This window comes from Manis pentadactyla, chromosome 16 (genome assembly GCF_030020395.1).
Source record: "Manis pentadactyla isolate mManPen7 chromosome 16, mManPen7.hap1, whole genome shotgun sequence".
NCBI lineage: Eukaryota > Metazoa > Chordata > Mammalia > Pholidota > Manidae > Manis > Manis pentadactyla.
This window is the reverse complement of record NC_080034.1, coordinates 27,610,589-27,624,799: the sequence shown is the minus strand read 5'-3', so window position 1 is coordinate 27,624,799 and position 14,211 is coordinate 27,610,589. Positions and strand designations below refer to the sequence as shown.

Below are 14,211 nucleotides of genomic sequence, written 5' to 3'. Positions count from 1 at the left end.
GAGGGTTCTTCCCATTGTTTTCTGGCAAACTAGTTGGCTTACAGTTTAGACTTTATCTCCAGTGGATCTATCAGTTCCTTCCCAAGTGCCTTTCAGCACAACTTCACTGTTTCTGAGAATGCCTTTAGGCTTGAACTTCTCCATACTCTGTTGAAAATAAAGTCAGTCCTTGGGGAGATATTTGGAGTTCTCTGTTCTACCCCTGGGCTCTGATGCTCTGGGCTCTGAGTGACACCCCTACCTCAGGAACTAACTGCTCAGTGTGGAAGTTGTGGGCAGCAGCACCAAGTCTCCTTCACTTGCCTATTCCAGCATGGAACCCTCATCTTAACAAGCTCAGGGGGGCTGTTGGGGCTCCAGTATACTCAGCAACACTGTGCCCAGAACCTCTGTCTGGGCAGAAGAAGGAAGCCTCTACTTCTTGGTCGCTCTTGTCAGGCCTCAACCTCTGCAGTAGTTATCTAGAGGCAGGATGAGAAATGCTGATGTCCTTCCCCTCCTGGAATGAAAGTCCTGCTAGGGGATAGAGGTACAGCCAGTGTTCTTGGCTGTACCAGTGTGGAGTGGAGTTTCTGTCTCCCTGAGCTGGGAGTGGGGAAGAGAGGAGGGTTTGGGTCTTGATTCAAATGGCACAGTCTTTCACTTTCTGAAATTAGTATATTTTCTAGAATAAATATTTATCTTCTTTGGATCCTTCCCAGAGACTAAAAAAATTTTTTTTTGTAACTAATTGTTGTCAGTCTCCTTGGGGAGTGGGTCTGCAGAGCCCCATGCTGGAAGTTGCTCCTACGTATTGTTCTGTAACTTGATTTTACTCCATTTAATATTATGAAAAACTTTTTTCATCGTGAAATCATTAAAATTACAGCATCATTGGAAAGTACAAAGAAAAAAGTAGAACTTAGGTGAGATTCCAACCTTCAGTGATTGACTATTAATATTTTGGTGGCTATTATATTCACTGATTGATATGCACATAATTTTTACTTGTTACTCTGTAACATGTAACTCCATAACATTTTTTACACAGCAGTATGTCTTGAGCATCTTTCCATGTCAGAATAATTTACAGGTTTTTTTAAAGGTGATGTAGATGGCTGTATACTATCCTACCTTATAGCTGTGTTACAAATTGTTTTGACTAATTTCTTACTGTTGGGTATTTAGATTATGTACAGATACCTGCTATTAGAACAATGTTTGGTGAACAGTCTTGTAGCTCAGGCCTTGTTCATGTTCTTACTTATTTCCTTAGGCTAAAGTATGAGGAGTAAAATTGCTGGGTTAAAAAATGTGAAAAAATTCAGGTATATAAAAAAATAAGAAAAATTTTAATGTATGTTTCCAAGGTCTCTTTGGGGAAAGCTATACCAGTTTACTTTCTCATTACCAGTGTGGGAAACTGTCTGTTTTTTATGCCCTTGGAAACTGAATGGTATTAATTAGATGTGCAGAAATGGTACTTGATTTAATATGTGATTGTTTAGTTACTAGTTAAGTAAACCTTTTGTCATTTTAAATATTTGCATTTTTTTCCCCTTAGTGAAGTATTTTCTTCTCTGTTTTTCCCTTCGGAGACATTTAAAAAAAAATTGCATAGATTCTTTAATCACTGCTAATATTAACTGCGATTATTTTTCCTATTAATTTGCCTTTTAATTTGTTCTATAATTTAAAAAAATTGTGCTGCAGATATATAAAATTTAAAACTCAAAGCCATTGATCTTTTCCTTTACCCTTTATTTAATTTATATTAAGAGAGTACATTCCTATCCAGAGATAAGACATATATGTACCTGTAATACCTTTGCGATATTGTGGGTTTGGTTCCAACCAATGCAGCAAAGCAAATATTGCAATAAAGTGAGTCAAATGAATTTTTTTGTTTCCTAGTGCATATAAAAGTTACGTGTATGTAGTCTGTTAAGTGTACAACAGCATTATACCTAAAAAAAGTACATACCTTATTTTAATAATACTTTATTCTAAAAAATGCTAACTATTATCTGAGCTTTTAGTGAGTCCTAATCTTTTTGCTCGTAGAGTATCTTGCCTTAGTGTTCAGATAACTGCTGCCTGATCAGGGTGGTGGTTGCTGAAGAAGGTTGAGGCGGCTGTGTCAATTTCTTAAAATAAGACAATACAGTTTGATGCATCAATTGACTCATGATTTCTTTGTAGCATGTGATGCTCTCTGATAGCATTATACCCACAGTAGAACTTCTTTCAGAACTGAAGTCAGTCCTTTAAAACACTGCTGCTGCTTATCAACTAAGTTTATGTGATATTCTAAATCTTTTGTTGTCATTTCAATAATCTTCACAGCATCTTCACCAGGAGTAGATTCCATCTCAAGAAACTGTTTTCTTTGCTCACCCATAAGAAGCAACTCCTCATCTGTTAAAGTTTTATCATAAAATGCAGCAATTCAGTCACAGCTTTAGGCTCCACTTTTTTTTTTTTTTGAAGTATAGTTGATATACAATCTTATATTGGTTTCAGATAGAAAGCAGAGTGGCTCAACAGTTACCCACTTTATTAAATCCTCACCCCCACTAGTGCGGTTACTATCTGTCAGCATAGGAAGATGTTACAGAATCACTGGCTATATTCTCCATGCTGTACTACCATCCCTGTGACCAACTTATATTATACTGAGAATTTTTGTGCCCCTTTATCTCCCTCCCCTTCCCCACCCACCAAATCCTGGCTTCACTTATCATTCTAGTTCTCTTGCTGTTTCCACCACATCTGTAGTTCCTTCCCCCACTGGAGTCTTGAACCCCTCAGAGTCATCCATAAGAGTTGGAATCCACTCCCTCTAGACCGTGCATGTTGATATTTTGGTGTCTTCCTATGAATCATGAATGGTTTTAATGGCATCTGGAATGGTGAATGCATTCCAGAAGGTTTTCAATTTAGACTTTGCCAAGATCCATTAGAAGAATCACTGTCTATGGCAGCTTCAGCCTTACAAAATGTATTTTCTTTAATAATAAGGCTTGACAGTTGAAGTGATTCCTTGATTCATGGGTTGCAGAAAGGATATTTTGTTAGCAGGCATGGCAGTCTCATTGTACATCTCCATTGGAGCTCTTGGGTGGCTGGGTGCATTGTCCATGAGCAGTAATATTAAAAAAACAATTTTTTTAATTAAGGTATGATTGATATACACTCTTATGAAGGTTTCACATGAAAAAACAATGTGGTTACTACATTTACCCATATTATCAAGTCCCCACCCATAGCCCAATGCAGTCACTGACCATCAGTGCAGCAAGATGCCACAGATTCACTATGTGCCTTCTCTGTGCTACACTGTTCTCCCTGTGATCCACCACACCATGTGTACTAAACATAATACCCCTCAACCCCTTCTCCCTCCCTCCCCACCCGCCCTCCCACACCCCTCCCCTTTGGTAACCACTAGTTCATTCTTGGGAGTCTCTAAGTCTGCTGCCATTTTGTTCCTTCAGTTTTGCTTCATTGTTATACTCCACAAATGAGGGAAATCATTTGGCATTTGTCTTTCTCTGCCTGGCTTATTTCACTGAGCATAGTGTCCTCCAGCTCCATCCATGTTGTTGCAAATGGTAGGATTTGTTTTCTTCTTATGGCGGAACAGTATTCCATTGTGTGTATGTACCACCTCTTCTTCATCCATTCATCTACTGATGGACACGTAGGTTGCTTCCATATCTTGACTGTTGTAAAAAGTGCTGCAGTAAACATAGGGGTGCATATGTCTTTTTGAATCTGAGAAATTGTATTCTTTGGGTAAATTCCAAGGAGTGGAATTATGGGGTCAAATGGTATTTCTATTTTTAGTTTTTTGAGGAACCTCCATATTGCTTTCCACAATCGTTGAACTAGCTTACATTCCCACCAGCAGTGTAGGAGGGTTCCCCTTTCTCCGCATCCCCACCAGCATTTGTTGTTCTTAGTCTTTTTGATGCTGGGCATCCTTACTGGTGTGAGGTGATATCTCGTTGTGGTTTTAATTTGCGTTTCCCTGATGATAAGTGATGTGGAGCATTTTTTCATGTGTCTGTTGGCCATCTGAATTTCTTCTTTGGAGAACTGTCTCTTCATATCCTCTGCCCATTTGTTAATTGGGTTATTTGCTTTTTGGGTGTTGAGATGTGTAAGTTCTTTATATATTTTGGATGTTAACCCCTTGTCGTATATGTCATTTACAAATATATTCTCCTGTATTGTAGGATGCCTTTTTGTTCTGTTGATGGTGTCCTTTGTCATACAGAAACTTTTTAGTTTGATGTAGTCCTATGAGTTCATTTTTGCTTTTGTTTCCCTTGCTCGAGGAGATGCGTTCAGGAAGAACTTGCTCATGCTTTTATTCAGGAGATATTTGCCTATGTTGTCTAATAAGAGTTTTATGGTTTCATGACTTACATTCAAGTCTTTAATCCATTTTGAGTTTACTTTTGTATATGGGGTTAAACAATAATCCAGTTTCATTCTCTTGCATGTAGCTGTCCAGTTTTGCCAACACCAGCTGTTGAAGAGGCTGTCATTTCCCCATTGTATGTCCATGGCTCCTTTATCATATATTAATTGACATATATGGTTGGGTTTATATCAGGGCTCTCTAGTCTGTTCCATTGGTCTGTGGCTCTGTTCTTGTGCCAGTACCAAATTGTCTTGATTACTGTGGCTTTGTAGTAGAGCTTGAAGTTAGGGAGTGTAATTCCCCCTGCTTTATTCTTCCTTCTCAGGATTGCTTTGGCTATTTGGAGTCTTTTTGTTGTTCCATATGAATTTTAGGACGATTTTTTCTAGTTCGTTAAAGAATGCTGTTGGTATTTTGATAGGAATTACATTGATTGCTATAGATTGCTTTAGGCAGGATGGCCATTTTGACAATATTAATTCTTCCTATCCATGAGCATGGATGTGTTTCCATTTATTGGTATCTTTAATTTCTCTCATGAGCGTCTTGTAGTTTTCAGGGTATATGTCTTTCACTTCCTTGGTTAGGTTTATTCCTAGGTATTTTATTCTTTTTGATGCAATTGTAAATGGAATTATTTTCCTGATTTCTCTCTTTGCTAGTTCATTGTTAGTGTATAGGAATGCCACAGATTTCTGTGTATTAATTTCATATCCTTCAACTTTGCTGAATTCACATATTAGATCTAGTAGTTTTGGAGTGGATTCTTTAGGGTTTTTTATGTACAATATCATGTCATCTGCAAACAGGGAGAGTTTAACTTCTTCCTTGCCAATCTGGATGCCTTTTATTTCTTTGTGTTGTCTGATTGCCATGGCTAGGACCTCCAGTACTATGTTGAATAGACGTGGGGAAAGTGGGCATCCTTGTTTTGTTCCTGATCTTAAAGGAAAAGCTTTCAGCTTTTCGCTGTTAAGTATGATGTTGGCTGTGGGCTTGTTATATATGGCCTTTATTATGTTGAGGTACTTGCCCTCTATACCCATTTTGTTGAGTTTTTATCATGAATGGATGCTGAATTATGACAAATGCTTTTTCAGCATCTATGGAGATGATCATGTGGTTTTTGTCCTTCTTTTTGTTGATGTGGTGGATGATGTTGATGGATTTTCAAATGTTGTACCATCCTTGTATCCCTGGAATAAATCCTACTTGATCATGATGGATGATCTTGTTGATGTATTTTTGAATTTGGTTTGCTACTATTTTGTTGAGTGTTTTTGCATCTATGTTCATCAGGGATATTGGTCTGTAATTTTCTTTTTTTGTGGTGTCTTTGCCTGGTTTTGGTATTAGAGTGATGCTGACTTCATAGAATGAGTTTGGAAGTATTCCCTCCCATGAGCAGTAATATTTTTTTTTAAATAATTATTTTTTATTGAAGGGTAGTTGACGCACAGTATTACATTACATTAGTTTCAAGTGTACAACACAGTGGTAAAACATTTATATACATAATTCTAGGTTCCAGCTATCACCCTACCAGGCTGTTACAATATCTTGACTATTTTCCTTATGCTATACATTACATCCCGGTTACTTATTTATTTTACCATTGGAAGTCTGTCCTTTTTTTTTTTTTTTTTTTTTTTTGAGGGCATCTCTCATATTTATTGATCAAATGGTTGTTAACAACAATAAAATTCTGTATAGGGGAGTCAATGCTCAATGCACAATCATTAATCCACCCCAAGCCTAATTTTTGTCAGTCTCCAATCTTCTGAGGCATAACAAACAAGTTCTTACATGGAGAACAAATTCTTACATAATGAATAAGTTACACAGTGAACAGTACAAGGGCAGTCATCACAGAAACTTTCGGTTTTGCTCATGCATTATGAACTATAAACAGTCAGTTCAAATATGAATACTCATTTGGTTTTTATACTTGATTTATATGTGGATACCACATTTCTCTCTTTATTATTATTATTTTTAATAAAATGCTGAAGTGGTAGGTAGATACAAGATAAAGGTAGAAAACATAGTTTAGTGTTGTAAGAGAGCAAATGTAGATGATCAGGTGTGTGCCTGTAGACTATGTGTTAATCCAAGCTAGACAAGGGCAATAAAACATCCACGTATGCAGAAGATTTCTCTCAGAACAGGGGGGGTGAGGTTCTAAGCCTCACCTCTGTTGATCCCCAATTTCTCACCTGATGGCCCCCCTGCGACTGTGCCTGTCTTAGGTTGTTCCTCCCTTGAGGAATCTTACCCGTCTCTGGCTAACCAGTCATCTTCCGGGGCCATACAGGGAAATGTAGAGTTGGTAAGTGAGAGAGAAGCCTTATTGTTTGAAAAGGTTAGCTTTTTACTTCTTTGCATATTTATGCCCTGTGGCTTCTATGCCCAGCATTTGTCTTGAGGTATCTTTACCACTTGGAGGAGTTATGATACTCGGTAAATTTGATATGAGGCACGAGTTCTATTTAAGGGTTGTAATTAGGAAGGAAGAAGAAAAGCTATAGAAGTAGCAGGCGGAAGAAAACATGGGAAGATTGATTATTTCTTTGACATATCTTCTTGTAGAGTAACTTCAGCGTATATAGGTTTTAAGCTACTACTTAAATTGCGCACACACATTAACATAATAGGAGTATAGTTACATAACCAAAGCATATCTGTAATTACCAGCCATCTCCAGTGAAACCAAGAAAACCATTAAGGCACCTTAGGCATTTGTGAAAACTTATCTATGATATGGTGGATATTGTCCAACTGAACTTGAACAGTCTGAGAGAAATCAGACAAATTAAAACAACCCATTCCTGGGGACTGTTCACATGCCATATGTTCTTTTAACAGTAAATAGTCTGTAGTTGTAAGAGTTTGGAGCGCTACAATTTGCACTTCTCCAAATTCTTGGTTGAGTTCCAACAGTATAGATCCAGTCAAATTTGTTGTTTCACTGTATGCACAGGCCAGCTTAGATATCTCCTTCCTCATTCCCATGGCAAGTCCAGGAACTGGTGGGATGAGTGCATCTACTGCTGTAGCAGTGCGTGGATCTTTGTTGGGGTTTTTTGATGATCATCTTCTGGCATGAGTCTTCCAGAGAGTGCAGATGTTGGAAGTTCTTTTTCATATCGTATCTTAGTTCATTTTCGGGGTAGCCCAATTAGGCTTTGATCCTCTGTATAATCACAAACAGACCCTTTGCCTACACTTTTATATGCCCTTTATACCCTTGTGTAGAAGTCGTTGGAGGTTACCACACAGGAACTGCCCTTTTTTTTTTTTTTTGCTTTGTTTTTGGTATCACTAATCTACACTTACATGACGAATATTATGTTTACTAGGCTCTCCCCTATACCAGGTCTCCCCTATAAACCCCTTTACAGTCACTGTCCATCAGCATAGCAAAATGTTGTAGAATCACTGCTTGCCTTCTCTGTGTTGTACAGCCCTCCCTTTTCTCCTACCCCCCCATGCATGTTAATCTTAATACCCCCCTACTTCTCTCCCCCTTATCCCTCCCTACCCACCCATCCTCCCCAGTCCCTTTCCCTTTGGTACCTGTTAGTCCATTCTTGAGTTCTGTGATTCTGCTGCTGTTTTGTTCCTTCAGTTTTTCCTTTGTTCTTATATTCCACAGATAAGTGAAATCATTTGGTATTTCTCTTTCTCCGCTTGGCTTGTTTCACTGAGCATAATACCCTCCAGCTCCATCCATGTTGCTGCAAATGATTGGATTTGCCCTTTTCTTATGGCTGAGTAGTATTCCATTGTGTATATGTACCACATCTTCTTTATCCATTCATCTATTGATGGACATTTAGGTTGCTTCCAATTCTTGGCTATTGTAAATAGTGCTGCAATAAACATAGGGGTTCATCTGTCTTTCTCAAACTTGATTGCTGCGTTCTTAGGGTAAATTCCTAGGAGTGCAATTCCTGGGTCAAATGGTAAGTCTGTTTTGAGCATTTTGATATACCTCCATACTGCTTTCCACAATGGTTGAACTAACTTACATTCCCACCAGCAGTGTAGGAGGGTTCCCCTTTCTCCACAGCCTCGCCAACATTTGTTGTTGTTTGTCTTTTGGATGGCAGCCATCCTTACTGGTGTGAGGTGATACCTCATTGTAGTTTTAATTTGCATTTCTCTGATAATTAGCGATGTGGAGCATCTTTTCATGTGTCTGTTGGCCATCTGTATTTCTTTTTTGGAGAACTGTCTGTTCAGTTCCTCTGCCCATTTTTTAATTGGGTTATTTGTTTTTTGTTTGTTGAGGCGTGTGAGCTCTTTATATATTCTGGACGTCAAGCCTTTATCGGATGTGTCATTTTCAAATATATTCTCCCATACTGTAGGGATCCTTCTTGTTCTATTGATGGTGTCTTTTGCTGTACAGAAGCTTTTCAGCTTAATATAGTCCCACTTACTCATTTTTGCTGTTGTTTTCCTTGCCCGGGGAGATATGTTCAAGAAGAGGTCACTCATGTTTATGTCTAAGAGGTTTTCGCCTATGTTTTCTTCCAAGAGTTTAATGGTTTCATGGCTTACATTCAGGTCTTTGATCCATTTTGAGTTTACTTTTGTATATGGGGTTAGACAATGGTCCAGTTTCATTCTCCTACATGTAGCTGTCCAGTTTTGCCAGCACCACCTGTTGAAGAGACTGTCATTTCGCCATTGTATGTCCATGGCTCCTTTATCAAATATTAATTGACCATATATGTCTGGGTTAATGTCTGGATTCTCTAGTCTGTTCCATTGGTCTGTGGCTCTGCTCTTGTGCCAGTACCAAATTGTCTTGATTACTATGGCTTTATAGTAGAGCTTGAAGTTGGGGAGTGAGATCCCCCCTACTTTATTCTTCTTTCTCAGGATTGCTTTGGCTATTCGGGGTCTTTGGTGTTTCCATATGAATTTTTGAATTATTTGTTCCAGTTCATTGAAGAATGTTGCTGGTAGTTTCATAGGGATTGCATTAAATCTGTATATTGCTTTAGGCAGGATGGCCATTTTGACGATATTAATTCTTCCTAGCCACGAGCATGGGATGAGTTTCCATCTGTTAGTGTCCCCTTTAATTTCTCTTAAGAGTGACTTGTAGTTTTCAGAGTATAAGTCTTTCACTTCTTTGGTTAGGTTTATTCCTAGGTATTTTATTTTTTTGGATGCAATTGTGAATAGAGTTGTTTTCCTGATTTCTCTTTCTGTTGGTTCATTGTTAGTATATAGGAAAGCCACAGATTTCTGTGTGTTGATTTTGTATCCTGCAACTTTGCTGTATTCCGATATCAGTTCTAGTAGTTTTGGGGTGGAGTCTTTAGGGTTTTTTATGTACAGTATCATGTCATCTGCAAATAGTGACAGTTTAACTTCTTCTTTACCAATCTGGATTCCTTGTATTTCTTTATTTTGTCTGATTGCCGTGGCTAGGACCTCCAGTACTATGTTAAATAACAGTGGAGAGAGTGGGCATCCCTGTCTAGTTCCCGATCTCAGAGGAAATGCTTTCAGCTTCTCGCTGTTCAATATAATGTTGACTGTGGGTTTATCATAGATGGCCTTTATTATGTTGAGGTACTTGCCCTCTATTCCCATTTTGCTGAGAGTTTTATCATGAATGGATGTTGAACTTTGTCAAATGCTTTTTCAGCATCTATGGAGATGATCATGTGGTTTTTGTCTTTCTTTTTGTTGATGTGGTGGATGATGTTGATGGACTTTCGAATGTTGTACCATCCTTGCATCCCTGGGATGAATCCCACTTGGTCATGGTGTATGATCCTTTTGATGTATTTTTGAATTCGGTTTGCTAATATTTTGTTGAGTATTTTTGCATCTACATTCATCAGGGATATTGGTCTGTAGTTTTCTTTTTTGGTGGGGTCTTTGCCTGGTTTTGGTATTAGAGTGATGCTGACTTCATAGAATGAGTTTGGAAGTATTCCCTCCCATGAGCAGTAATATTTTTAAAGGAATATTTTTTCTGAGCAATAGGTCTCAACAGTGGGCTTAAAATGGTTAGTAACCATGTTGTAAACAGATATGCTGTCATCCAGGCTTTGTTGTTTCATTTATAGAGAGTCAGCCTGTCCTTTGAAGTCAGGAATTGACTTTTCTCTAGGTATGACAGTCCTTGATGGCATCTTCTTCCAATAGAAGCCTGTTTCATCTCCATTTAGAATCTGTTGTTTAGTGCAGCCCCTTTCATTAATGATCTCAGCTAGATCTTTTGGAGAACATGCTGCAGCTTCTGCATCATCACTGGCTGCTTCCCCTGGCACTTTTTTTTTTTTTTTTTTTTTTGCTATACACACACACACACACACACACACACACTTTTTATTTTGGTATCATTAATCTACAGTTACATGAGGAACATTATGTTTACTAGACTCCCCCTATCACCAAGTCCCCCCTACAAACCCCATTACAGTCACTGTCCATCAGCGTAGTAAGATGCTGTAGAATCACTACTTGTCTTCTCTGTGTTGCACAGCCCTCCCTGTGCCCCCCACCCCATTATACATGCTAATCATAATGCCCCCTTTCTCCTCCCCACCCTTCTCCCTCCCTTCCCACCCATTCTCCCCAGTCCCTTTCCCTTTGGTAACTGTTAGTCCATTCTTGGGTTCTGTGATTCTGCTGCTGTTTTGTTCCTTCAGTTTTTTCTTTGTTCTTATGCTCCACATATGAGTGAAATCATTTGGCATTTGTCTTTCTCCACCTGGCTTATTTCACTGAGCATAATACCCTCTAGCTCCATCCATGTTGTTGCAAATGGTAGGATTTGTTCCCCTGGCACTTTTTTTGTTATGAAGATGGTTTCTTTCCTTAAAATCTCATGAACCAACCTCTTCTAGCTTCAGACTTTTCTTCTGCAGCTTCCTCACTTCTCTCAGTCTTCATAGAATTGAAGAGAGTCAGGGCCTTGCTCTGGATTAGCCTTTGGCTTAAGGGAGTGTTGTGACTAGTTTGATCTTCCATCCAGACCACTAAAATTTTCTCAGTAATAAGGCTTTTTACCTTCTTAACATTTGTGTGTATACTTGCATAGCACTTTTCCTTCCAGAACTTTTCCTTTATATTCACAACATTGGCTATTTGGCACAAGAGGGCCTGTCTTTTAGCCTGACTTGGCTTTTGACGTACCTTCCTCACTAACCTTAATTGTTTCTAGCATTTGATTTAAAGTGAGAGATGTGCAACTCTTCTTTTCACTTGAACACTTAACAGAGGATATTGTAGGGTTATTAATTGACCTAAATTTCTGTATTGTATCGTGGAATAGGGAGGCCCAAGGAGAGAGAGAGATGGGGAACAGCCTGTTGGTGGAGCAGTCAGAACAAAATATTTGTCGATTGAGTTTGCCATCTCTCATGGATGTGGTTCAGGATGCCCCGGAACAGTGACTGTAGTAACATGAAAGATCACTGACTGCAGATCACAATAACAATTATAATAATAATGAAAAAGTTCAAAATATTGCAAGAATTACCAAAATGTGTCACAGACACAAAAGTAAGCAAATGCTGTTGGAAAAATTGTGCCAGTAGACCTTCCCAAGGTAGGGTTGCTATAAACCTTCAATTTGTAAAAAATGCAGTATTTTTGAAGCACAGTTAAAGCAAAGTGCTGCAAAGCAAAGTACGACGCCTGCAGTTCCTTCTGGTTTTACTTTTTCTTGTATTGTGTGTGTACCTCTTTGAATCAAAACAGGAATTATTTTTGGTGAATAGTATAAGGTGAGGGTTTAAATAAGTATTTCTTCCCCAAATAACCAGATAGTTTTCTTTTCTTAACTGTTGGAGGATCCAGCTGTTCCCATGCCATATGATTTTCAAGGTGATCTTGCATTCTTGTTCTTCAGGCGTCTTGCTGCACTCCAAAAGAGGAGAGAACTTCGAGCAGCTGGTATAGAAATTCAGAAGAAAAGAAAAAAGAAGAGAGGAGTCGATTATAATGCTGAAATTCCATTTGAAAAAAAGCCTGCTCTTGGTTTCTATGATACTTCTGAGGAGAACTACCAGGCTCTTGATGCAGATTTCAGAAAATTAAGACAACAGGATCTTGATGGGGAGCTAAGATCGTAAGTTGCCTTTGTGATTTTGAAAATGGAAAAATAGGGTAGGAATTTTATGGATGGCTAAGTTAGGGCCAGATTTTTATTACTTAGCATAATGTGGCCTACATAACACTTATAATTATTTACTGAATTCACCTTTCTGAGAAAGCCAGTGATGCTGGCTGTCAGCATTATTATCACAGAATGCTGTTTGTGTCTCTTGAAATGTCAACGCTTGGCTCTTAGTGAACTGTCTATTCACTGAATCACAATTTTAACATTATGATATTTGTGAACAGATTAATGTCCTGAAGGAATCTGTCAAAATCTGGTCTGGTTCTTTTTGTCTTTTCTAGTGAAAATTTTATATTGATTTCCTTAAAATGAAAGAAGAAGAAAAAAATTATGTATTCTTAACCTTTTCACTTAATGGGAATAGGTAGGTAAGTTTATAAACTTAAAATGTCTTAGAGGATTTTGCCTATTTCTAGGGATTTTTCGAGTTTCTTTGATTCTTGTATCTGAATACTTTGAGGAGAACCTTTTATGATTTTCAAAGATATGTAGATTTCTACTCCCTGACAGACCTTCCATCTCTGTTGACATAAATTGTTACTAAATAGTACATGTCAGCCACTATGAAACAGGATTTTCTTGGATGTACGCCATTGAATTTATTTGTCAAATTAGGACTTCATTTTAGGTCACCTCTACAAATAAAGATTCTACAGGAAAATTAATCATTTGGAAGGAATCAGATGGGGGAAGAGGATGACATGCAGAGGGGAAGGAGGAGACATTCCTGAAACTTTAATAGACGGCCTTGAGCCTGGCTTTAGGCTTCTTAGCAACTTTTTTTGGTGTCATTTGTGAGGACTTAAGTATCCTTTAAAAAAAAACTTGTGAATTAAAAACAGTCATAACAACTGAACAGTTTTAAAGGGAAATTAAAAATACACAATGTTTTAATTTTCTATTTTATATATTTGTTCGCCTTTTTGTATACTTGTCTCATCATTTTCCTATGTGTACACACATTTTTTAATGAATATGATCATATAGGAATAGTTTGTTTTCCTTTGACATTATGTAACATTTTGCTTTTCATCAGTTTTTATAGTTAAGTAGTTTTAATATTTATTTATTTATTTATTTATTTATTTTAGATAATTATTTTTTATTGAAAGGTAGTTGACACACAGTATTACATTCGTACAACACAGTGATTCAACATTTATATACATGATAATTCTAGGTACCAGCTATCACCATACCAAGTTGTTACAATATTTTGACTATATTCCTTCTGCTATACAGTTTAATATTTAATACTTAGTATATTCTGTTAATTCTGTTGCTTTTCTAAGTCTGCATTCCTAATGAATATAGTGTGTAGGTAATGGTATAGGGAACAACTTACTGTATATGGTTTTTGTATTTTTATTAGTAATTTTCTTAGGAATAGAAATTTTTTATTCGAAGTATATGAATATTTATATGGCTTTTAATGTTATTGCCTATATGTAACCTTAAAAAAATCTACTCTGTACTTTGACCCATGACAGTGAAAAAGAAGGAAGAGATAGAAAAAAAGACAAGCAACATTTGAAAAGGAAAAAAGAATCTGATTTACCATCGGCTATTCTTCAAACTAGTGGTGTTTCTGAATTTACTAAGAAGAGAAGCAAACTAGTACTTCCTGCCCCTCAGGTAATCTGAT

The 14,211-nt window shown here is 37.6% G+C and overlaps 1 protein-coding gene across 2 annotated transcripts in view; it reads left to right on the top strand.

The window, feature by feature from the left end:
* The window catches only part of CDC5L (cell division cycle 5 like), a 56,131-nt gene that overhangs the window by 15,842 nt on the left and 26,078 nt on the right, over window positions 1–14,211 (top strand). For both annotated transcript variants that reach the window (XM_036927393.2, XM_036927392.2), the window contains exons 6-7: window positions 12,297–12,515; window positions 14,057–14,201. In XM_036927393.2, the coding sequence (XP_036783288.2) occupies window positions 12,297–12,515; window positions 14,057–14,201 (364 nt within the window). The remainder of the gene's footprint in view (window positions 1–12,296; window positions 12,516–14,056; window positions 14,202–14,211) is intronic.